This window comes from Prinia subflava, chromosome 4 (genome assembly GCF_021018805.1).
Source record: "Prinia subflava isolate CZ2003 ecotype Zambia chromosome 4, Cam_Psub_1.2, whole genome shotgun sequence".
In the NCBI taxonomy this organism is placed as follows: Eukaryota; Metazoa; Chordata; class Aves; order Passeriformes; family Cisticolidae; genus Prinia; species Prinia subflava.
In genome coordinates, this window is record NC_086250.1 from 13,183,785 (window position 1) to 13,195,559 (window position 11,775).

Genomic DNA, 11,775 nt, shown 5'->3' on the forward strand with positions numbered 1-11,775 from the left:
GCCCTGAGCAGCGGGTAAAGAGGTTTTCATCATACACACTGATGACAGACACATTCATTAGCTACCCCCTCTTACTTGATGTATTACTTTGGCATAATCACACTCCTTATTGGTAGTCCATACAGGGTTCTCTGAGGGTCTTTTTCAGTGGTCTTCAATGTCCAGTGTCCTATTCAGGTGGCTGTTCCTCAATGTCTACTTTTGCATAAGCAACATCATTGTTTTCCGTGACTTCTGCTTTGTCAGCTTTGCAGAGCTGAGCTGGCATCCTGCTTGCCTTCTGCGTGACTTCTGTCTGCCTAAGTTACATCCTTTACCTATTTCTCCAAGGCTGTGCTGTTCTGCTCTACCGTCCTCAAACTAAAATGGTGTTCTGGTCTACTGTCAGCTGAGCAGTGCTATGAATTTCAACTTTTACTTGAAAACTGTTGAAACAATAGTTAAAAGTCATCAAAGTTTTTCCAAAGGCAAAGAAGATTCAAAGCTGCTACCCCTTCTCCTTAAACCAACAGGCAAGGAGGGCGTGTAATTTACATTCCTACATTATTTCAGTAACTAGTTTACTCATATTAAAGCAAAGTTCAGGTGAGAAAAAATGTGTTTCAATTGACACTTTTGCTGTTTGTTGCAGCAGCTCTCTCGTTAGAGGGTAAAAATGAGCAAAGACAGACTTCTTTCATCACAGCTTAAAAAGGGTCCTGGTTTATTCCTCTTTACAGTTCAACCATCCTGATTCCAACTGCAACAAGCTCCTACTGTAGGTTTCCCTTGCAGCCTCTGACTGCTGGTTATTTCCTGCTAAACTCTGACTGCAGGTATCAGTTTGCAGATCCTGAATGCAGGCTTTTACCTGGATAGACTGTGACTGCAGGTTCCAACAACAGGCTCTGACTGCAGACCCACACTGACCTCAGAGCAGTGATGCTCTCTCCTCAGGATCCTCCTTCTTCATGATCCTCTCATTCCCTCTTCCTCAAGGTTCCTTCTCCTTCCTGATTCTCCATGATGATCCCTTCACCAGCTAACCCACTCCCTTTTATCACACTTATCTTTACTGGCTATAGCTGGGACTCATCAGGGCCAAGGCTGTATTGGTAATTAACACAGCTGTTATTTATCAGGGACAAGGTCACCTGAATTCCCTTCTCCTACAGATGTTCAATAAGCATACTGCTCATTTCTAGTAACAGACTTGTTGGTGCTTGGCTGTTTGTTGAGGCACTGCACCTTGCATTTAAAATTAGAACCTTGCTCCCACTTTAAAATGTCTCATTCTCCAGTCCCAGCAGTGCTGCAGCTCTCTCCCTCCTTCTTTCCACCTACTCATTCCCTGTGCAGCTGCCAGCATTCCCTCCCCTAACAGCATCAGTGTTACAAGTACCCTGACATAGCACGCTCAGCAGCAGCCACCTAAGCACAACATGAACTTGTGTGAGGACCGGATTATGGCATTAGCTCAACAAACTTCAGATTACACATCCTTGACCAGGCTCAGACTCCAGAGCACATGCCTAGAAACAAATGAAGCCAATCAAGTAAGTTTTATTAAATGCTTTCTGACCTCATATATACATCCTAGAAAATACAGGGGAGGTTTCCAAGTCAACATGTTAACATAGTCCTATTTCTTTTTTTGCAAACTACAGTCCAGACAGATGTGTTAGCTCATTGGGAAAATTACGCAGTCACTTTTCAAATTAGGCAATCACTTTAGTTCAAAGGGTATTTGCACTACAGTCTTGTTTTATTCAAATTGCACTATATTCACTTGAGGGACTACAGTTGAAAGGGAAACTCTCCATTTTAATAGTAAGTTGCCTGCGGCAACTTAGTTATTAATCAGAAGCAAAAATCTTTCTACATTCAGAAGGCAAGTGGCTTAGTTCCCCTGTCCATGTACTCCCACTTACAGAGGATTCAGCACTAGAGTTGCTGATTTCTTTCTTGAAATGAGGATGTCTCCATGACCCAAATCCACATTACAAACAAGGGCCCTCAAAACCCCTGAGTACAGTTCAAAGAGCTCAGTCTTGCTTACTATCATCCTTTTCCCATAGCCCATTGATAAACTTCAAAAATAACTAGAAACCTTGTTTAACATCAGTCCTCTATCATGTTAGTAATGTTTGGTAGGTAATATGCAATTTTCTCCCACATAAAAGCTTCAAATAAGCTTTTACTTGAATCACTGGAGAGACAGTATCAAGTAATTAGGGACATTCCTTGGCTCAACCTTCAGTTTCATAGCTGATTTTACAAGACTGTTCCCCGTTAAAAATAGTCTCGTTTTCTTAAGTACTTCACAAACTGTTTCATGCTTTCTTTGACAGTAAATATTTATGGTTTTATACATACTCTCTGGCCAGTAGGCAAAAAGTAGATAATTTAGTCAGTTCAACTATGGCACTGACACCTTCAAAGCACATCTGAACTTCAAGTACGTACATTAAACAACTCCACAGCTACCTAACTGCTGAGGTAAATTTTAAAAGCATCACTGGAATTTGTCTAGGAAAACATTTTTTTGGTGACCTTCAAATTTGCCAATGAAAAAAAGACTGCATCAGAAAGCTGTTACAGCACATAAAAGTTAAAGTATTAACTCCAATAGAAGATTTTCACACTATTAACAGTTCAGTGGGATCATCTGCACTGGCCCACAACCCACATTTCAGGCCACATGCACCTGAAGAACCCTGCCTGACCAGTGTGGTATGAAGACCATCGGGAGCAGATGCCCATCTTCAGCCCATGGAGAAGCCTGTGCTGGAGCAGGTGGATGCCTGAAGGAGGCTGTGACCCCATGGGCCCCTTGTGCTGGAGCAGGCTCCTGGCAGGACCTGTGGATCTGTGGAGAAAGGAGCCCACACTGGAGCAGGTTTCTGGCAGGACTTGTGATCCCCTGGGGGACCCACACTGGAGCAGTGTGCTCCTGAAGGATTGCAGCCCAGGAAATGACCCCTGCTGGAGTTCTGTGTTAACAACTGCAGCCCGTGGGAAGGATTCACACAAGAAAAGTTTGTGGAAAGCTGTCTCCCATCAGAGGGACCCCATAGTGGGGCAGCAGAAACATCATGTGCTGAAGTGACCACAACCCCCCTTTCCTGTCTCCCTGGGCCACTGAACAGGGAGAAGATTGTGAATAGGGCATAAAGTTAGGCCTGGGAATGAGGGAAGGGTGGGGGAAAGGCTTTTTGAAGTTTCCTTTCACTTCTCATCATCCTACTCAGATTATGACTGATCATAAATTCAGTAATTTCCCCCAGCTGAGTCTGCTCTGCCCATTATGATAATTGCTGAGTGATTGCCCATCCTTATCTTGACCCCAAGCCTTTTTTTGCATTTTCTCTCCCCTTTCCAGTTGCAAAGGGGAGTGACAGAGCAGCTTTGGTGGGCATCTGGCATCCATCCAAGGACAAACCACTGCACTACTGTAATAAAGTATTTCATTTTATTGCAAAAACCTTTTCAAAGTCTAAATTTCCAATTTCAGAAAGAATGGATTTTTTAATCTAGTCAGTTACTCATCCTGAAATACAGTCCTGTTTAGAATTCACCTTAAGTTCCTTTTGGTTTTCCCCTGACTTGTTTTCAGATTAGATACAACAGGAAAATACCAGCTTTACAAGTTGACTGTTACTGGGAAATTCCACTAAATAATATGGAAATTCCTCCTACAGCATCTTAGCAAACACACTCAATACTGGCATAAAGATTTTCCTGTGCAGAAGACAAGTTTCTTTAACAACACTACATTCAGAATCAGGAGTTCCAATAAAATTTCTTCCTCAAATTTAAAAAACTTGAGGTGAAAGGTGAAAGAACATGTGCACTTGGTAGTACTCATGGTATTCAGCAGGCCAAGCTAAAAGCCTGCTGCAAGTTCTTCAGGACATTTTTCCTAGGAATAAGCTAGCCCACAAAAACATTCTTCCACCTGCTTCCTCATGAACATATGCACCACTATTTTTCCATGCTCCTCAGACTTTCGTAACAGATATCTCGATCATAAGCATTAAAACAACCCAATACACTTTCAATTAGACACACACCTGAGACTTTTTAAATAAATTAGTATATATTTGCTTTCCTTACAATCTTTTCACCTTATGGTCTAGAATTCCTTTCCACTGCTAAAAGGACTAATTGCTTCCCAGAAACATTGTAAGCTGATTTTGTATTGAAACAGGTTGGCTTCTGAGGATGGAAATCTTTATCTGAAAAGAAATTGCACACAATGATACAGCTATTTTGCTAACTTGTATGGTCTAATTTCTCTAAGGCTTCCAAGTGGAATGAGCTTGGCAACTGCAGTTGTTGTAACACTCATCTGATGTCCCTTATGGCTTCAGCTTTTTAATCTCCCACTTTCTATGGGTGAAAGAAGCAAGAACATAAATGCATCCAAACTACCCTAGAAATACTATTCTGCATACATAGGACAATAAACATCTATTATATACTTATATTCATCATAAATCAGAGTAAGCATGATTCAAGCCTATTTCCACCACATGCAGTTGCCTGCCTTTAAGGCTGCATAGGCATGCCTCCAGATTTTTATGGAATTCCTGGTAGAAGAGAAAGTCATAACTTTGGGCAAATATATCCCTACTTCAAATTACACTTGTACTGTAAGTATCATATCCCATCATATGTATCTTGAGAGCATACTTTTCTCTAAAAGAAGGGTATTATAACTAGAAAAAATAAGAACTTTCTCTAGGTAGTTAATTTATGAATATTTGAAGTTTTAACTAGCTTTAACTTTTTTAACCAAGAGATTTGTTCATTACAGGCTATCAAAACAATAATATTGTATTTCACCTGTAACAATGCTAAATGCTTTTCACATATGAAATCTCTGTGGCTCTGGGCATTTTCAGTTCAAAGTAAGTACAAATCCAAAACAGAATGAAAACTAGACATGTCTAGACACGTTCCTATAACATACCCTATTTCCAAATATTAGCACTCCCAAATCTCCTTTATGCTGGAGATTAAACAAGTCACTTGATGCACCACAGCAGAAAAAAGATGCTCCTTGTGAAAAGGATGCATAGATACATTTATTAAATTTTGAGTATATAGCCATACAAATAAAACGTGGGCTCTTTGTAATGACAAAGATGGAGAGAATTACTTTAAGCAAGTGGCAATATCAAGGATTAAATGAAAATAATCATTTGTAGCAGCAGATTTAGAAAAAGAATCTAAGTCTTCTTAGACTACCAAGACATGGAAGAAAAATTGAACTTCACCATAAGAAACCTCAAATGAAGCTATTACATCCTTCAAACTCACTAATATGGGTCCCAATCATTATTCAACTAAAAGAGGGAAGGAAGAAAAGAGACAAGTAAAACCAAGCCAAGCCAAAATTTAAGCTGATGTCAAAAGCTGTATTTTCAAGGTCAAATGAAGTGATGACATCAGAAAGTCCAGGTATGAAGATCAGATGAGAACCTGAAAGAATTTTAAGCTAGCTGTAAAAGGACTGACTGTGAGACTTAATAAAAAAGCAGATGCCATTCACATATGATAGGTGAAGTCAAGGATAAGGTCTTCATCTCATCATTAGAGAGCTTTAAACTGTATTGCCAAGCAAGTATTTCTGGAAAGAGAAACACTAACATCTCTGAATCCTTGTTTAGTAATTCTGAAGTACATATTCCTTAATTAACAGTATGTATTGAACATATTTGAAATGTTAGTCCAGACATTGTCCAAGAATTTAGATCAAGGGATTGTCCAAACATTACATGCTTCTAACAGCTTCATATAAATTTGCTTGCTAGTGGGTTTGCTACAGAGGAGTTACAGGAAAAAAAAATAAAATTCTATCTATTGTTTTGGCATTGACACTAGTAAGACCTCATGATGATACCTGCATAAAACTTTGCTATGCAGTTCCATTCACACCAGTTCCAAGTCTATTTTGTGTACAGATTTATGACTAAGAACAAACAAGACTACTTGCAACTTTAAAAGTTTTGAGAAGGAATAGAATTTCAATCTCTAACTTTTCAGCTTTCATGTATCTACTTCACATTTGAAAATTCCAGAAGAGTAGTATGAGGGTCTGCACATTACAGACACTACTTTTTAAGTACAGGCTACTACTTACTCACTGAAGTGCAGCACAGACAAAATTTGGGCTAATGACAGTCTTTTTAGTGTATGCTCCAGTTGTAAGTCACACAACTGGACAGTAAAGAATGTCCACCTGAGAAACAAAAAGAAAACCCACATGAACTTATACAAATAGTACAGGTGGCTGTAGAGACTTGCTCACAAGCAAGTGTCACATTTACAGAGCGGCTCTTGCAGCACTCCCTGCAGTTCATAATGTTGTGACAATCCATTTTCCGGCAAAGCAACACCAAAATTATCACTTTTAGTAAATAAGCTACCACTGAACATTCAGAAAGCAGTGAACTCTTCAGTGCTAAAACCACTGGTGTCTGACACACTGATGATTCTTCAACACCTCCAACTTCAGGAATGGTAGAGACATCAGAAACTCCAGGTCTTCCTTTCTGTAGAAGTTATTCTACTTTAAAACTGAGTGCATGTGGCAGTATAGAATATATCCTTGCCAACTGGCCTCTCCACCAGTTTGCCTTTGCAAGAGGAACACTAGTTAACATTTATCACATGAAACTCCTCTGCACATCTTGCCACTTGTCTGCTGTTTTCCTTGTTGAATCTTGTATTCAAGTGAGCAACTCCAGAATTCTTAATTCACTTTAAGCTTGAAGTCTTTTTCTTCATAGCTCCTTAATTAGTTGTTAGAATCTTCACAGAAAGTGAGCCAACAAATAACTCGTCTGTATGTTGGAAGTTGAAGGCACACTTTATTCTGGTAAAGTGAACAAATGTTTCTTCCTGGAAACAGTTTAATGAAGACAAAAAAATGTCTCCAGAATATGCTTGAAATTCAACCTCTTCAGCTACCTGTTTCTCAGCTAATTTCAGTACTCGTACAACACACAAGGCTGGTTTGGTGAAGCACTTTTCAAATCACATCCTCTCCATTGTTCAAGACAGACTCCATTCTACTAATCTTTCTTCAGGCTTCTTTTTGTGCAACTCAAGCACCCAGCACAGGTGCAGAAGTAACCTGTCTGCTTATCTCTCAGGACATTTTCATAGTTTGCAGTTGTCTTGGTTTGGAAAGACAGGTATCTGCCAGGGAGAACTGGAGTTTCCCTTGGAATGGAGAATGTAAAAAGCCTTTCCTTCCAAATTATTACAATTTTGCAATTAGGAGCTTTCAGGCAAAAATATGGGAATAGGAATAACAGTTCTATACTAGGAATATTAAAAATACAAATGTAGTAAAAAAAACCAAAAAACAAGCAAACAGAAGTCCTAGGAAACCCTGACAGAGTCAGAGATACGACCTGACACCCTGTTGGCCACAGTGCTGGACGCAGTTCAAAGAAGTCTTCCTGGAGTAACAGATGTTGTTCTGTGAAGTAGAGATGATCCTGCAGAAAAAAGGGTCCAGTGCTGGTGAGATGGGTCCTGTCTTCCTCCGAGAATCCAGTGGAAACAGGCTATCTTGGGTGTTTGGAATTGCAGGTTTTCTCCTGGTGGAAAGGCTTTGGCTCCTCCCCACTGGGTTGAGCACCTCACAATGGAATGAGGTGATGTTATCAGTCATGTGAGAGGCCTTAAATGGCCCATTCACAGGTGATGTCCCTTGGAGGAGGATGGGTGCAGGAAGAGATAAGAAGGCACTGCCTTATCTCGTCTTATCAGTTGTCCCATTCACAGAAGGCATCCACCCTCTTCCCCCTCTAGAGTTGCAAGAGATAAAGAACAATATCTCCCAAACGGTTTCAACAGATGAAAAAAGAATACACATTTTTGGTTATATTTTTCAACCCAAGACAGCAGTTCTATTGTGTTCCTTACTGAAGACATTCCCTCCAGCGAAAACAGCTTCCTTGATGTTTATTTCCTCAGTTTAGTCACAGTAATTCATAATTTACATCATAAGAGTCATTTGTTGTCCAGCTTTCTAAGATTATACTCTTCAGTTTATTTCTTGACGCCATTCCTCATAAGCATTTTGCACAACATATTACCAGAAGAGGCAACAGTTTTGAACCACTTTGGTCCTTCCTACCATCTTGTGAAAAATTAAGAACTCCTCCAGGTGAAACAAATTTCCCCTATATCATCTGTTTTGGACAATAACAGGTGGGTTTTTTCCTAATCCTAAATTCAAATCCACAGATTTTTTTATACCAGTTGGAAACCAGCAAGTAGACAATGCACTTCATCAAGTTTGGGCATAGCTAGCTAATATATAGGCCTTGTCATTTTGCCAACTAAGGCAAACACATGACAAGTAAAGATATAAAAAATTCCTCAAGGTGAGTATGAGTTCCTTCTTCCCACCGGACAATGAACTCTATTATGAAAGCATGAAAGCAGCTTGGGAGAAAAGTCAACAGCGTAAAAATAATTGTCACCAAAAATACAGTATGTCTGTGAATCTGCAGAATGAGGAGGAATGTGTACTGTGAAAGTCATTCATACAGAACCAACTCACAATCAAAAGGAGGGAACAGAGCTACAAGTTTACATTTGCTGTGAGTCATTATCAAGCAGGTGTTAGAACAGCACTAGTCTTTTAATTTTTATTATGCATCTCATAATTCATTCAGCTACAGATCCCTATTTCTGCCACATTTATATAGAACATCTGGGAATGGACCTGTGCTGTTCATGACCTCAAATCTCAGAAGACAATTGCCTCTTTCACTACCTTGCAAACTCCTGAGCTTGTATGTATGCCCTCTTTCCTAATTTCAAGTATCTCTTCTTGAAATATCTCATCATATTCCAGAGTATGTGTTTTTCTGTTCTTCCCATGCAGAATTTCCCATTTCTACTCATAGACATATAAGCAATAACATGTCCCGAATCAATCAAGCTTAAGTATATAGGCTTTGGGTCCCACAGATTTTCCCATTCTGTAACTTCTGACTACAACATACTTTACATGCTAAAATTAAAGACTGAGTGACTTTACTAACACAGACATTCGCACAGATGAAGAGGCTCAGAATATCCTGTTAACATACTTGGGAGTTTCTCAGATATTCTGAAGCAAATCTCTAACTGTTCCAAATATTTCCTCCTCTCAAGAGGGTGTTTCCTTTACAATTGCTGCAAACACTTTGCATATTCAAGTGGTAATCTTTGGTCAGAACTCTGGCAGGATGGTGAAGTTTTCCTAAGTCCACTTAAAGGACTTAAGAAGGGTCAGCTTGGAGCTATTACTTTTCACTTGAGCCCCCACTACACATTCCAGCAAGCACAACCTCCACTAATACCTATGGATTAGCTCAATTTCCATCACACTTCCCCTTTCCTATTACCAGTGTTTCCCAAGACCTTGACCAGCTTCCACGACAGGATGCTTGTTTGCACTTTTTTCTAAAACAAAATTGCCTTTAACAAAACTAAGTGATCCATTAGACCTAGCCTAAGAGGGCTAGGGAGAAAAAAAAATCAAAAACATTAGGAAAATAGTTTCAAACTGGAGGAGTTCATTCCACATCTTCTACAGCGATACGTACTTCTCAAACACTATGACACAGGCTACTGTGTCAGTACACGAGCTTCACAAAACTTCCTCGCGGCATTCTCCCTCGGGCACGGTAATTAGCAAGCAAGTGGTGCATGAATGCATTAGCAGGGCATCCAGGCTGCCCCTGGCGCGGACAAGTCTTCTTATTATTGCTCGGCCGCCCCGATGCTCGCCCAGGCGCGGGGTCGCTCCCGGCCGCACGGCGGATGACACAGGACTCCCCTCCGGCCGCGCTCCACACTCCACACATCACGCAAAAAAACAAGTTTGCTCTCTCGCTACGTTTTTGTGTCTTGTTATCAAGCCGCGTTCAAGGTTTTCCGCCGGCCCGAGGCCAAAGCCTCCCTGCTCCCCCGACACGGGCTGCCTGGCCCCGCACCCACGGCCCGGAGCGGCAGGCCGCCTCTCACCGCCCCTCTCCATCCACACAGAGAGGTCCTGGGAAAGCACAACAGTTCTGCCTTCCCTCCGAGGTGGGAAATTTAAAAAATAACGATTAAAACAAACCAAGCCACAGCACAACCCCGCCGCCAGCCTTGGCGCTGGCGAGCAGCGAACAGCGCCCGTCCCGACAGCTCCGTGCCCCGGCAGCTCCGCGGCCGGGCACCCGCACCCCGCCCACGGCACCCGGTCCCGACAGCTCCCGTGCCCCAACCGCGGCCCACAGGCCCCGGGGTTGAGGGGGCAGCACCCCCGGGCAGGGGCAAGGAGGGTACGGCACAAGGGACACTTACTGGGCGTGCAGTGCAGCGGTGAGGCTTGCGAAGAGACGGGCGAGGAGGGAGGCGCCGCCGGCGGCGGTTCCTTGAGGGCGGCGGCGGCCGCGGGGCTCAGGACGGGGGGCAGCATGAGGTACCGGTCGGGCTGCGGCAGGCAGCGCTGGCACACCGAGTGCAGGCAGGGCAGCAGCTTGGGCCGCCGGCTCTGGATGGGCTGCCCGCACACGCCGCAAGTGTCCAACAGGTTGAGCGGGGCCGCGTCCCCGCCGCGCTCCGCCGGGCCCTGCCGGCTCTCGGCCTCGTTCTCCCCGCCCAGCGCCGCCGCCGCTGCCCCCGGTCGGTCCGCCGGGCACGGCCCCCCCGCGGCCGCCGCTGCTGCTAACGCCGCTGCCGCTTCTTCCATTGTCCTGCGCCGGCCGCCGCCGGAGAGCCGAAGGGAGGCGGGGCAGCCCCACCGCTTCCCGCCCGCCCGCGCCGCCGCCGCCGCCCGACCCCCGCCCCGCGGGTGTTTGTGCGCCCGCCCCGCCAGCGGCTGCCCCGCCGCGCCGCCAACGGCCCCGCCCCGCGCCCGCCCCGCCCCGCCGGCCGCGCCCCCGCCCCCGCTACGTGCGCCCAGCGCTGCCCCGCCCGCCCCGCGGGACCGGCCCGGCCGCCGCCGGGCCCGCCCCTGCCTGCCGCTCCCGGCACCTGCCAGCGCTCGCTGACAGCGGGGTGAGCAGCTCCGTCCGGGTGAGAGGAAGGGCGGGAAGTTCCTCTTGAATATGAGGAAAAACTTCTTTACTGTGTGTATGACCATGCTGTGAAACAGGTTGCCCGGAGAGGGTGTGGAATCTCCCTCACTGGAGATGCTCAAGGACCGTCTGGACACAGCCCTGTGCTATGTGCTCTAGAATGACCATGCCTGAGAAGAGAGGTTGAGCCGGATGACCCACTCTGGTCCCTTCCAGCCTGACTCATTCTGTGATCCTGTGAGAGGTCTTTGTCCCTTGGACAGGGTGTTAAAAGAGGTCACCCTTGTCCTGCCCTATGGGGGGGTGAGTCTGTAAGTTTTGGCTTGTGTTCGGCTTGGCGGATGACAGCAATACCACCACATGCAGCCACTTGACCTGACTGAAGCGAATTGGTGATTGGTACAATTAAGAAGATACAATGGAAAAGTACAATTCTTGTTTGGACACAATATTTTATTGAATCAAAGGCCTTAAGTATTGTTCTGGTGAGATATTGGAACAGGCTGCCCAGGGAATTGTGGATGCTCCAACCCTGGAAGTGTTCAAGGCAATGTCAGACTGATACTGAAATCAGATAGACAATGTGAAAAAGGCTTGTTGTGTGTGTGGCTCTATGCAGATATTTACTATATACAATAATGCTAGGTAGAAAAGTTATGCTGTATTGACATTTGAATAATATAGTAAATGTAGTTTTTAGCATTAAGTTTTAGTA

General features: G+C 44.0%; 1 protein-coding gene across 1 annotated transcript in view; it reads right to left on the reverse strand.

Annotated features, from left to right (window-relative positions):
- TRIM24 (tripartite motif containing 24) overlaps nucleotides 1–10,840 on the reverse strand; it is a 56,164-nt gene extending 45,324 nt beyond the window's left edge. Inside the window, exon 1 of the mRNA XM_063395553.1 lies at nucleotides 10,345–10,840. Coding sequence (XP_063251623.1) covers nucleotides 10,345–10,732 — 388 coding nt within the window. The 5' untranslated portion in view covers nucleotides 10,733–10,840. The remainder of the gene's footprint in view (nucleotides 1–10,344) is intronic.
- Nucleotides 10,841–11,775: the final 935 nt, after the last annotated feature.